The sequence below is a fragment of the Chelonia mydas genome, chromosome 8, assembly GCF_015237465.2.
Source record: "Chelonia mydas isolate rCheMyd1 chromosome 8, rCheMyd1.pri.v2, whole genome shotgun sequence".
Classification (NCBI taxonomy): Eukaryota; Metazoa; Chordata; order Testudines; family Cheloniidae; genus Chelonia; species Chelonia mydas.
In genome coordinates this window covers 30,244,367-30,258,686 of record NC_057854.1, presented here as the reverse complement: position 1 = coordinate 30,258,686, position 14,320 = coordinate 30,244,367, and the positions used below count along the sequence as shown (strand labels likewise).

The 14,320-nt window shown below is 41.4% G+C and overlaps 1 protein-coding gene across 3 annotated transcripts in view; it reads right to left on the bottom strand.

Moving 5' to 3' along the window:
* DOCK2 (dedicator of cytokinesis 2) overlaps positions 1 to 14,320 on the bottom strand; it is a 495,629-nt gene that overhangs the window by 426,183 nt on the left and 55,126 nt on the right. For all 3 annotated transcript variants that reach the window (XM_037906215.2, XM_043520976.1, XM_043520978.1), the window contains exons 7-9: positions 13,516 to 13,651; positions 11,068 to 11,222; positions 4,644 to 4,725 (exon numbers count right to left, since the gene is read on the bottom strand). In XM_037906215.2, the coding sequence (XP_037762143.1) occupies positions 4,644 to 4,725; positions 11,068 to 11,222; positions 13,516 to 13,651 (373 nt within the window). The remainder of the gene's footprint in view (positions 1 to 4,643; positions 4,726 to 11,067; positions 11,223 to 13,515; positions 13,652 to 14,320) is intronic.

The following is a 14,320-nucleotide window of genomic DNA, read 5'->3' as shown; positions in this document are numbered from 1 at the left end:
ATTTAAGTAGTCAACTCACAATGTTGTAAAGAAGTATTTATCATGGTATTTTGGCCCACATCCAGAGAAACAGCCCGACTGCAATTTGGGAGTTCAGTCAGAAATGGAACATAGAGTTTCGTTGCTTCTGATGAGATTCGCAATCTTTGCAATTTATTCTAATGTTACTGAAAACTAAAAAATTATCCTCACAGCACAACACAGAATTGCAAGTCAGAAAAGTTTCAGAAACTGTGGAGGATAAGCATCTAAGAACTTGAAAGCTCATACAAATATCCTGAATCTTCAAGACTGGGGGATAGATTGTGAGGACAGACTCAGTCATAAGATTTCTTTCACTTCCACTTACAACAGGAAAGGAGAGGATACAGTTATTGTTTAGTGGTTGCCTGGTAGCAACTAATATCATTAGGACTGCCCAAGACTTGAATTTATATCCTTGTTCCCCTGTCTCTCACACACAGCAAGTTTTCATGAAGTCATTTTTAGTTTGAAAGTCTCAAAATGTTAGCTATGGACCAAAAACATGAAGCAAAATCTCTTCAGCCATTTTTCAGTTCAAAAAAGTGGGAAAAAAAATATCCACTTTCTTTTTCCTTCTCCAAACATGACACCCCCAATTTACCAATCACTGGATGGAAACTCCACATGTAACCAGTTCCAATTTAGAAGTACATCCAAGGCAAGTTTGGGGAAAAAAAATTGGGACGGGAGTTGGGAATGTATACCCAACTGAAAATCATTAAGCACAGTCAGTGTTGTCTGCAAAGTTTTCTGCCTTCCCAAAAAGGACAGCTCCCTTTATGACATCACACTAATCATCAGAACTTTCTAGTCTAGAAAGCTCAGGGGTGGACTGGGCTTCCATAAATCAGGGATTATTTGCATGAGCAATAATATGTCATTTTAAGGCAGTCAAATCATGGCCTTAGCATCAGAAACAAGGAGAACACTACAAGAATGGAAAAGCTACAGGTCCCATAATTTTAGGAGATTTTGGCCATTCTTTCTGCTCCCTAGAAATTTCTTGCATTGAAATAGTTTAATTCTGTGTCTAACTTTTTCTGTTGTCAACTAGTAAGGCTAAGTTTTAGCAGGGTATTTTTAGTAAACAAAAATTCACATCCTGTGACCCATCAATAGCTTTTATTATAAATACCCCCACTAAAACTTAGCTGCTCCTGGGGTCCTGAGGTGCTGCTGCTCTAGGGGACCCCGGGATGCCAATAGCTGGCCCCTGCTCCAGCAGCTGAGGCTGACTGCTCAGGGCCAGCTGCGGAAGTCCCAGAAAGTCACAGCATCCGTGACTTCTGTGACAAACTCGCAGCCTTAGCAATAGGTTTCAGAATAGCAGCCGTGTTAGTCTGTATTCGCAAAAAGAAAAGGAGTACTTGTGGCACCTTAGAGACAAACAAATTTAGTTGAGCATAAGCTTTCATGAGCTACAGCTCACTTCATCGGATGCATTCAGTGGAAATAATACATCAGCCTTCATATAAACTGATGTGCTGCTGCCTTTTTAACCCAGCCTGCAGAAGGCTGCCCTCTAGCTTACATTAGCAGAAGCTCAAGTCAGAACTCACCATGCCCCGATCTGTGATCAGTTAATTAAGTCTGAACTCTGACCCTTCTCCCAGTCAACTAACCTTCATGAGAAGCCAAATTCAAAATCTAACAGGGAACATTTAAAATATAAGAAAAAGGCAAATTTCTTTTCTTCCCCTTCCCTCTTCTTCTTGAAATTGAAAAACACCAATGTATGTAATGTTAAGGCTGTGTAATTAAAATAAGTCACAAAATACTGAAGTACAGCAACATAGACTCATCCATGTTGTGCACCATATATATTTATTTATATTTCATGGTACACTTTCAAATTAACTCAAGATAAATATTTCTGCTTAATTTAGCTTAACTATCTCAATACTTGTACTTGATTTGGCTTATGCAACTTCATCTCACAAATAGCGCATTCAGGCATTTATTTATATCGCACCATCAGAGTGCCCAACACACTTCCAACACAAAGCTCTTATACATGGTGATACCATCTCATTCTCAGGAAAATGCTGCACAGGGCAACAGTGCATGTGAGGAAAGAGGAGGAGATATTTCACAGTTCTGTGGGAAACGGTATGTTAAAATGAGTTTCAAAGAAAGGACAAAAAGGGTATTCAGGTTTCCCTCAACTTCAGTGAGCTTTGGATCAGGCCCCTGTTGTACATGAAATTGGAGACTTTCCAAATAATGCACAGACCTGAGAATGAGACGAGACGAAAAGATATCCATATATTTTTTCAGCAATGTCCAGCATTGCTAACACCAGTGATTCTAAATAAAATGGTGAGGGCGTTGGCAATCTACTTACCCAAGAGCTAGTGCTGCAAAAGCTCCTGAATCTAAAAGATATTCTTTATTGTAGACAGGGCTAAAGGCATCAGTCAGAGAGGCTATCATAGATTAAGTAGGGGTATAGTAGTACAAAGATTTAAATGTATATGAGAAGGAAGATTTTGCTCTGGTTCAACTGAGCTTTTAAGCACATTCATCATCACTCCCATAACCACATTGATTGTTGGGGTACCATCATTGATGAGCAACCAATTGTCTCCACCCCTGACAATTGTGTGTCAGTGCTTGAGTCTCTGCAACGTCCATTTGTGTCCATTCTTTTATGTTGTCAATCCATCTCTTCTTCTGTCCACCTCTTCTTCTTTTTCCCTGTACTGTCCTTGGAGGATGATCTTGTTACATGGCCGTACCACTTCAGCTTGCGCTTGTTCACTATCAGGAGATCTTCATATGACCCAGTACATTGGGTGATGATGTTGCGGACCTCTTCATTAGTGACGTGGTTTAAGTAGGAGATGCCCAGATTTTACAGAAGTATCTTCTCTCCTACCTATATTTTCCATTCAAGTTTTGCCTTAAGGGTCCACGTCTTGCCTGCATACAGAAGTTTCAGTTTGGAAGTTCTTATTTCTCCAACATGGCTTTAGCTTTGCCACTGCTGCTGCTGTTTGCGCAGTTCTTGCCAGAATTTCTGCCTTTGATCTTTCATCAGTGAAATACTTGAACTGTTTCACTGTCTCCAGCTCTTGTCGACTGACAGTGATATGTTTCAGGGCAGTAGCCAAGTTAGTCTGTATCAGCAAAAACAACGAGGAGTCCTTTTGGCACCTTAGAGACTAAGAAATTTATTTGGGCATAAGCTTTCGTGGGCTAAAACCCAGTTCATCAGATGCAAAACCACTTTCCTGTTGTGCCATTGATGAGAACTGCACTGCTGGCCTTGGAATACAGTTGTTTAATGGTTGGAATAAGCTTACAACCAACATTGTACTTCATGGTTGCCCAGAGAGCTTCATGCCATACTCTGTCAAACGCCTTCTTGAAGTTAATAAAGACATGGTAGATGTCTTGCTGGTGTTGTAAGTACTTCTCACATAGAACATGAAAGTTGAAAATCTGTTCTGTGGTGCTTCTTCCAGCATGAAAGCCAGCTTGTTCTTCAGCGATAATATTCTCCGCTTGTGGCTTCAATATGACTTTCAACATCACTTTAAGCACATTAAGCCCCACTAAAGTTAATCATGTGTACTTAACCCCAGTTTCACTCAGCAAAACATATAAGTCCAGCTTCAAGTTATGATGTTGAGAATTAGGGTTTGAGTAGCAGCTCTTTCAATAGACTAGAGACACACTTGGAAGAGACATTATAGAGCCTCAAAATTATCTGGTTCTAAAAGAAAAAAATTTTCAGAAATTCTCTCCTACCACAACTATATCATTCACCACTTTTTTTCAACTCTGAGTATTTATGGACATTATGTAGTTTACATCCTTAACATTACACTGAAAATAATTTACGAATATATGCATGGTTGTTTATCATTTTTAGTAAGTTCCCATTAACCGTGTAAGGAGAATTTCCAAATATGAAGGATCTTCCAAGGTTCCTCAGGTTCATTTGATTGGGGAAACTAAGTCACTATGTTGGTTAGATAATTTTTTCATTAATATTCAGTGACACTGATTTAGTGATGTCTTCATCTCTTTATATATTTATGGCATGAATCACTGGTTACTGTTCTGCAATATGAATGCCTGATTGATATCTACATCCCCCTGGTTTTTATACAACATCTGCCTACAGGTTTAGTACTGAAATTCTACTAGATTTTGATATTTGCATCAGTAATGGTATGAACATTAACTTTTGACAAATAATTTGACAAATCAGAGACATGAATAAATGCCAAACAGCTTCATCTAAATAATTTCTGTCTGTCCTACTATGTCATTCATATACCCTTTCGCTCATCTAACCATAAGCAGAGTGCACAAACATCCTCCATCTTAAAATTATTACTTGTAATGAGCCAACTTAATTGGACTTGAAGTGAAAATCATTTAAGTAGTAAGACCGGTTAATCAAACATGACACAGTAGGAGGTGAACTCAGATCCAAACAGAGTTAGTTTGCAAATGCTCCTCTCCATTTAATTACTCAGACTAACTTCCTTTCTGAGGTCATTCAGGCCTTCCCCCAAACACACAAAAAATTCTGGGAGTGACCATCAGAAATGAGAATCCTATTTGCAAATTCAAAATCTAGTCAAATATGAAAAATGTTTACTCACAGTGAACACCACTTTCAGATTGTTGAGCATATCAATCTCCTTTGGAAAACCTTTACTCCCCCATCTCACCAAGTAATTCTCACTGTTTAAAGAGAGAAAGAAATAATTTGTTAATGTCATTTAACAAAATTCTTCACCATGTGTCATTAAGTACTGGAGTACTGCTTAATACAAAACACATAAGAGAATACCATACAGTACCACATCTTTAGATTCATTATGCATGATTTGACCATTTCCCTCACTCTTCGCATTGTTCCAGTCACTGAACGTTTTTTCCTAAGTACACATCCCAAAGAAAATATCGTGTTGCCATTTTTGTGCCCAAAAACAGGGATCCAAAATCATTTTAAAACGCTAAGCAAAAAAAATTCCATTTCTATTGTATCTGAGTAAATATGAAACATCATCAGCCCCATTATCATCAATGTTTAATATTTTGTTTTTGACTATTTGAATGTATAGGCTTAAAACACAGAAGACTTAATCATTTGTCAAAATATGTTGTAGGTTTATGTTTACAAGTCCGGCTCCTGCACATGTGCAGAAAAGTAACCAGTATCTCTCACTTCTTGCAACAATGCATGAATGAAAAACAATTAGAAGCCCAATCCATCACAGTACATCCACCAACCTCCCAAGATTGCATAAGCGCAGATGGAAATATCCAAGGGAAAGCACCTCTCATTTGAAAGCCAAAACAAAGAAATGAACTTCATCTTCCATGGAGTAAGTCTACCTAAACAAAGTAATTATGATTACTTTTTTTTTTTAAACCACCTCAAATTACCCCTCGGAATGAACTACCAAGAGAAGTGGTCAAGCCTGACTGTAAAAACCTCTAAAGGAGGAGATTCCACCACCTCCCTAGATAACCCATTCCAGTGCTTCACCACCCTCCTAGTGAAAAAGTTTTTCCCCAATATCCAACCTAAACCTCCCCCACTGCAACCTGAGACCATTACTCCTCATTCTGTCATCTGGTACCACCGAGAACAGACTAGATTTATCCTCTTTTGAACCCCCTTTCAGGTAGTTGAAAGCAGCTATCAACCTCCCACACACACATTCTTCTCTTCCGCAGACTAAATCTCGGTTCCATCAGCTTCTCCTCATAAGTCATGTGCTCCAGCCCCCTAATCATTTTTGTTGCCCTCCACTGGATGCTTTCCAATTTTTCCACATCCTTCTTGTAGTGTGGGGCCCAAAACTGGACACAGTACTCCAGATGAGGCCTCACCAATGCCGAATAGAGGGGAATGATCACGTCCCTGCTGGCAATGCCCCTACTTATACAGCCCAAAATGTGGGTAGCCTTCTTGGCAATAAGGGCACAAGGTTGACTCGTATCCAGCTTCTCGTCCATTGTAATCCCCACGTCCTTTTCTGCAGAACTGCTGCCTAGCCGCTCGGTCCCTAGTCTGTAGCGGTGCATGGGATTCTTCCGTCCTAAGTGCAGGACTCTGCACTTATCCTTGTTGAACCTCATCAGGTTTCTTTTGGCCCAATCCTCTAATTTGTCTAGGTCCCTCTGTATCCTATCCCTATCGTCCAGTGTATCTACCACTCCTCCCAGTTTAGTGTCATCCGCAAACTTGCTGAGGGTGCAATCCACGCCATTCTCCAGATCATTAAAGAAGATATTCAACAAAATTGGCCCCATGACCGACCCTTGGGGCACTCCGCTTGATACCGGCTGCCAACTAGACATGGAGCCATTGATCACTACCCGTTGAGCCTGACGATCCAGCCAGCTTTCTATCCACCTTATAGTCCATTCATCCAGCCCATACTTCTTTAACTTACTGACCATAATACTGTGGGAGACCATGTCAAAAGCTTTGTTAAAGTCAAGGAATAACATGTCCACTGCTTTCCCCTCATCCCATCCACAGAACCAGTTATCTCATCATAGAAGGCAATTAGATTAGTCAGGCACGACTTGCCATTGGTGAATCCATGCTGACTGTTCCTGATCACTTTCCTCTCCTCTAAGTGCTTCAGAATTGATTCCTTGAGGACCTGCTCCATGATTTTTCCAGGGACTGAGGTGAGGCTGACTGGCCTGTAGTTCCCCTGATCCTCCTTCTTCCCTTTTTTAAAGATGGGCACTACATTAGCCTTTTTCCAGTTGTCCGGGACCTCCCCTGATCGCCATAGGTTTTCAAAGATAATGGCCAATGGCTCTGCAATCACATCAGCCAACTCCTTTAGCACCCTCAGATGCAGTGCATCCGGCCCCATGGACTTGTGCTTATCCAGCTTTTCTAAATACAGTAACTTCTCGATTAACGTTGTAGTTATATTCCTGAAAAATGCGACTTTAAGCAAAATGATGTTACTTTCCCATAAGAATTAATGTAAATAAGGGGGGTTAGGTTCCAGGGAAAAAAATGTCACCACACAAAAAACTACACACACACACACACACACACACACAGACAGTAGAAGTTTTAAACAAACAGTTGAATACTATATACAGCAATGATGATTGTGAAGTTGAGGTGGTGAAGTTAGTGTGTGGAAGAGGATGGGATATTTCCCAGGGAATGCCTTACTGCTAAATGATGAACTAGCACTCGGGTGCAAGCAGGAGGCTCCCAGGAGCCGCTCCAAGGCAGAGGGCAGGAGCAGCACATGGCAGTGCGGGGAGGGACTGCTGGCAATTGGTAGCCTGCTGGGTGGCTGCTGCACAGGGAACTTAGGGGAGCGTGGAGCTGATTGGGGGCTGCCAGTCCACCCTGGTTCCTAGCCCCCACCAACTAGCTGCTCTTCCTGCAAGTAGTGGACAAAGCAGGCAGCCATCAAGCAACCATTATAAGGTAGCATTGCACAACTTTAAATTAGCATGTTCCCTAATTGATCAGCAACGACGAAACAACATTAACCGGGACGACTAAGTGAGTTACTTTAGTCCTGAACCACTTCTTTCTCCACAGAAGGCTGCTCACCTCCTCCCCATGCTGTGCTGCCCAGTGCAGTAGTCTGGGAGCTGACCTTGTTCGTGAAGACAGCGGCAAAAAAAGCATTGAGTACATTAGCTTTTTCCACATCCTCTGTCACTAAGTTGCCTCCCTCATTCAGTAAGGGGCCCACACTTACCTTGACTTTCTTCTTGTTGCTAACATACCTGAAGAAACCCTTCTTGTTACTCTTAACATCTCTTGCTAGCTGCAACTCCAGGTGTGATTTGGCCTTCCTGATTTCACTCCTGCATACCCGAGCAATATTTTTATACTCTTCCCTGGTCATTTGTCCAATCTTCCACTTCTTGTAAGCTTCTTTTTTGTATTTAAGATCAGCAAGGATTTCACTGTTAAGCCAAGCTAGTCGCCTGCCATATTTACTATTCTTTCTACACATCAGGAAGGTTTGTTCCTGCAACCTCAATAAGGATTCTTTAAAATACAGCCAGCTCTCCTGGACTTCTTTCCCCTTTTATTCTCCCAGGGGATCCTGCCCATCAGTTCCATGAGGGAGTCAAAAGCTGCTTTTCTGATGTCCAGTGTCCATATTCTGCTGCTCTCCTTTCTTCCTTGTATCAGGATCCTGAACTCAACCATCTCATGGTCACTGCCTCCCAGGTTCCCATCCACTTTTGCTTCCCCTACTAATTCTTCCCTGTTTGTGAGCAGCAGGTTAAGAGCTCTGCCTCTAGTTGGGTCCTCCAGCACTTGCACCACGAAATTGTCCCCTACACTTTCCAAAAACTTCCTGGATTGTCTATGCACTGCTGTATTGCTCTCCCAGCAGATATCAGGAGGCTGCAAGAACCACGGCCTCCGATCTAGTAACTTCTGTTAGTTGCCGGAAGAAAGCCTCGTCCACCTCATCCCCCTGGTCTGGTGGTCTATAGCAGACTCCCACCACGACACCACCCTTGTTGCTCATGCTTCTAAACTTAATCCAGAGACTCAGGTTTTTCTGCAGTTTCATACCGGAGCTCTGAGCAGTCACACTGCTCTCTTACATACAGTGCAACTCCCCCACCTTTTCTGCCCTGCCTGTCCTTCCTGAACAGTTCATATCCATTCATGACACTACTCCAGTCATGCGAGTTATCCCGCCAAGTCTCTGTTATTCCAATCACATCGTAATTCCTTGACTGTGTCAGGACTTCCAGTTCTCCCTGCTGGTTTCCCAGGCTTTTTGCAGGACGATCAGCGAGTTTTCTTAGTATGAGGCAGGATTCCTCCCCTCTTGCGCTCTCCTGCTCATGCTTCCTCCTGGTATCCCACTTCCCCACTTACCTCAGGGCTTTGGTCTCCTTTCCCCAGTAAACCTAGTTTAAAGCCCGCCTCACTAGGTTAGCCAGCCTACTTGCGAAGATGCTCTTCGCTGTCTTTGTTAGGTGGAGCCCGTCTATGCCTAGAAATCCTCCTTCTTGGAAACCAGTCCATGATCAAAGAATCCAAAGCCTTCTCTTCACCACCACCTGCGTAGCTATTCATTGACTTCCATGATTCGACAGTCTCTACCCAGGCCTTTTCCTTCCACAGAGAGGATGGACAAGACCACCACTTGCACCTCAAGCTCCTTAATCCTTCTTCCCAGAGCCACGTAGTCTGCAGTGATCCACTCAAAGTCATTCTTGGCAATATCATTGGTGCCCACGTGGAGAAGCAGGAAGGGGTAGCAATCCGAGGGCTTGATCAGTCTTGGCAGTCTCTCCGTCACATCGTGAATCCTAGCTCCTGGCAAGCAGCACACTTCTTGGCTTTCCCAGTCAGGACAGCAGATACATGACTAAGTCCCCCTTCGGAGGGAGCCCCCAACCACCACCACCTTCCTCCTCCTTTTGGGAGTGTCAGTCGTGGAACCCCCATCCCTATGCATGTGAACAACTCCCACATGAAAAAATGGCAATGCTACTACATTGTTCTCCTTCTGTACATCCTTGAATTTACCTGGTTTCAATACCTACTAATTTCTGAACAGTGACTAGAGAGAGTGTCCTATTAGTGCAGTTTATTATACTTAAAATAATAGTTTCAGTACTTCTTTTTTCTCCTCTTGGGCCCCATTTGTTTGTTTGTTTTTCACCTCCTGTTGCCTTCATGTGCCTGGTCAGTGAACTCCTTGGCATTAGAGGCTGTCTTCTTTACTACATGTGTGTACAGCACCTAGCACAGTAGGGCCTATAGGTGCTATCCCATTACCAACAACCACCACTCTCCCACCTTCTCTGTAGCAGCAGAAGGCCTTGCCCAGAGTAACTGATTGAAGAGGGTAGTAGGATATGCACCACTACAAAGCCACAAAGGCCAAGATCTCAAGGGCAAAGAGCTGGAACTCTACTGGGTTCCCCTGCACCCAGCATTTAGGGATTTGCCCCTTTTAAATTTTACCCATTGTTTGCTGTCTTCCCATTCGGAAAAGAGAAAAAAAAAAAGTCTCCTTATGCAAGTTTACAGCACATTGCTAGTTTTGTCAAACTTCTTCCCAAAACCACACAATTCGTCAAAGAATGAATCCAGTACAGCAATCTTCAAATCTGAGAACTTGTCAGATTAATTTATAACCCAAATATAAGAATTGCTCAATAGAAAGGAGCATGTGTGTACGTCTTATGTAAGTGTTCTATTGCTCCAGTCCTGATCCTAAAATCCAGTATTATTTGACTCTCCTATATGGTCCTACATATAAACATAATCCCCCGCTTTTCCCATCAATAGAATTTCTTCCATACTAATCACCTAGGCATTGGTAGTCAAGGTGATGGAAACTCTCATAATTAAACACATTTTAGCTGTTGATGGTCAGATGTTTGTATTCTCCATTGCCTGTTGCAAAAGCTTCTGTTTTGGCAATGAGGCAAAGAAACATTTTTCACAGCAGCAAACTGTCCATCTACTGAATCTCTGTAGCTGCCTCAAGGTTGTCTGCCTACCAGCGATAACAGTGACCTTGACTTTTATTTTTTCTACACATTTGAACAAACAGCTCAGCTTCTGCCCAAATGTGTTACTGTTTTGATTGAGTGGTTAAGGCTGGACTTAGACCAATCATACTGAACTCACAACATTTGATGCCTCACTTGCTACATCGACTGCAAGTAGTTATTCCAAACGAAGACTGAACAATCTCTAAAACTGACTTAACATTTCATTAATCTTTGCTCAAGAAATCCTACACAATGTGGAAATCAGTCAGCTCTGAAGCAATCTCAGCAGTCATTTAAGATTTCAGAGCACACTCAAGCCAAGACCATCTGGTCCATTTGCTCTCAATATAGTTTAGTTGTTTGCTATTACACAATACTCCAGCCTAGCATCACTAGATTCCAGCAGTGCATGTGGTTTTTCCTTCTAAAACTTTCTTTTACAGTTTTCCCCTGTGTGTACACATTGGCCATTACACTCCCTCTCCAGTTTGAGCAACTCACTTTACTATTCATTTTCCAGGGGAAAATAATATAGCCTACCTTATAACTGTGTGTTTCTGGGGATCATATAATGACATGAAGAGTTCTGCATCTTCTCCTATTCGGCATACAAAATTTCTTACAAAGACGTAAAGGCTGTACGTGGGGGATGAGGAGATTCGGGAGTATGTTCCATAGTCCGGTTGATCCTTTGACTACACAAAGAAAGAGGAAAATTATTAATTAGACCAAACTAATTTGAATGCCAGCAAGACCTGCACTTACTGCTCTATACTCAAGTTTTGTCTGAAAATGGCCCAATTCTGCTCTCAATTTAAGGAACATAGTGGGGTAGAATTTAGCCTAACACATTTATCACACTTTACAGTCTTTCCTAGCACCTAACCACTGCTCCATACATTCCTAAAATGCTGGGTGGTGCATAAGATGTTCACTCACATACACAGCCTGTATGAACAAGGTGATGAGCAGTGAATCTGTTCCTGGACTGTCCTTAAAGTAAGTATATATGAGACCCTCTGATGTTTTAATCAGTGATTGCACCGTGCATCACTACATGTTTAAAGAAAGAAAACAATACAATTCTCTAGAAGCGACTCAGGTTAGCAGGGCTTTAATCTGTCTTGTATTGCTTAGTGATGACCTTTCCACATTTGGGAAGCACTGTTTATTCAATTGAGCTTCTGACTGACAACAAGGAATGTGGTGTTAAATACTGATTTACGATGCATTATTCATGGTAGTCATGATTTGGAGATTTCATAACTCACTCAAACATTTTGTTCTTCTTTAACATATGCCTCATTTGATTTACATTGCGATCAATAAGAAAAAAAAAAGACCAAACCTTATGTCGCTTTATAGTTCTTGGGATAAATTTAATATTTATAAAAGACAATGAAGTGTAATCATGTGAGCCATGTTTTAAAATGTGACTGCAGATTATGTGTGTGCTCTGATCACGTAGACCTTGACATCATCAGCAAGCATGCCAAGAGTTGTTAAGTTTACCAACTTCCTCTCTCATCCGCATTAAACCTTTTGGCAGAGTCAGACCAACTAACTGGCAGCAGCTTATATCCCATGGCCAGTATTTTCAAGACTTGGTATCTAAATAAAGCTCCTAAGTCCCAGGTAAGTGGCCAAATTCAATAGGAGCAGCAACTGGAAAACACATTGCATATTGGGAAACATAATCCCAACTATACATATAAAATGATGGGGTCTAAATTAGCGGTTACCACTCAAGAAAGATATCTTAGAGTCATTGTGGATAGTTCTCTGAAAACATCCACTCAATGTGCATGGCAGTCAAAAAAGCGAACAGAATGTTGAGAATCATTTAAAAAGGGATAGATAATAAGACAGAAAATATCATATTGCCTCTATATAAATCCATGGTACGCCCACATCTTGAATACTGCATGCAGATGTGATCACCCCATCTCAAAAAGGATATATTTGAATTGGAAAAGGTTCAGAAAAGGGCAACAAAGTATTAGGGGTTTGGAATGACTGCCGTATGAAGACGAGTGGGACTTTTCACCTTGGAAAAGGGATGAAGGAGGAATATGATAGAAGTCTATAAAATCATGACTGGTGTGGAGAAAGTAAATAAGGAAGTGTTATTTACTCCTTCTCCTAACACAAGAACTCGGGGCCACCAAATGAAATTAATAGGCAGCAGGTTTAAAACAAACAGAAGGAAATATTTTTTCACACAACACAGTCAACCTGTGGAACTCCTTGCCAGAGGATGTTGTGAAGGCCAAGACTATACCGGGCTTCAAAAAAGAACTAGATAAATTCATAGAGGATAGGTCGATCAATGGCTATTAGCCAGGATGGGCAGGGATGGTGTCCCTAGCCTCCGTTTGCCAGAAGCTGGGAATGGGTGACAGGGGATGGATTACTTGATGATTACCTGTTCTGTTCATTCCCTCTGGGGCAGCTGGCACTGGCCACTGTCAGAAGGTGGGATACAGGGCTAGATGGACCTTTGGTTTGACCCAGTAGGGCCATTCTTATGTTCTTCTGCTCTAATTCTACAAACTAGCAGTTGTGGAAGTCAAACCACATCAGAGGCTAGCCATTCATTTAAGAATCTTATTTTAGGCATTGAGATTTGACATCTTTGCCCAGGTATTTAATCCAGTGCCAGTCATTAACACTCATGACTATTCTTCAGTTGTTGGGTTAGATCAACAGTTGCCCTTTTTCATCTTATTCAATGCACGGAGAAACTTTCTGAAGTCACTGTTAGGCAAATTTTGACAAAGTCTGGTAAAACAAAGTAAATATTTACAGCTGAGGTGACATGTTCCATAATTTATCAACTAGGGATCAGAAACTGCTCCTTTAAATTGGTGGCAAAACTTCCATTGGTTTTACTGGGAGAAAAATCAAGTTTAAACAAACAGGTAACACCCTGTAAACTGAATTAACATTTTCTAAAAGGAAAGGCCAATTTTGGCAAATTGTTCATACCATTTCTTCTTTAATTCGCTCTGTAATTTTATTAGTAGCTTCTTCATGTGCATGAAATAGGCTAATGACGCTGGTTTTATCTGGATCCAAGATATTTCCATCTTCATCTCTAACTATTAAATCTAGCTCAAGTATCCTGTGGAGATTGAAAAAGAATCACTCCATAAAACGGGATTATTTTCTTCTCGAACAAATTACATTCAACTGACAGTTTTTGAAATGGGATTCATAATAAGCTGCTTGGAATGTTGAAGCAGTCAGTTCAGTTTAATAAAACAAGGAGAACATACATAATTTAAGTAATACATCTGATGATGCTCAGTATCTTCAACAAAAGTAAGGAAAAGAAACCTAAACATCTTTCCTCACAGTTTTTTTCAAGCTTTGGTTTTCCCTTTACATACCCTATTAGGGTTTTATACTGCCACCTATCCTTACAGTATCCAAATGCCTATCGTGTAAAATAAAATTGAGCAATAGCCAGACCACAAGCTGACTTCATGAAGACTTTGCCTCTTCTTCCTTATTAGGGTATAAGCCTTCCCCAGTAGAATGATGAAGTATCTCTGTCTGTCCCCTCCAATTTCATGTCACTCTGTTCCACCCTCTCAGTGTGCTCCATTTGGCTTCAACCCTTTCTGCCAAATTTGATTCCTCTGCCAAACATTTCCCACCCTCTCCATTCTCCTTGGTTCTTTCACCATTGTCTTGGAACTCTCCTCCTCTCCAGATCCCTTACCCACTCATTCTCCCCTCCACCAAGATTGAGACCCTGAGTAGAGAAAAGGGGAGGCACTCTCTCAAG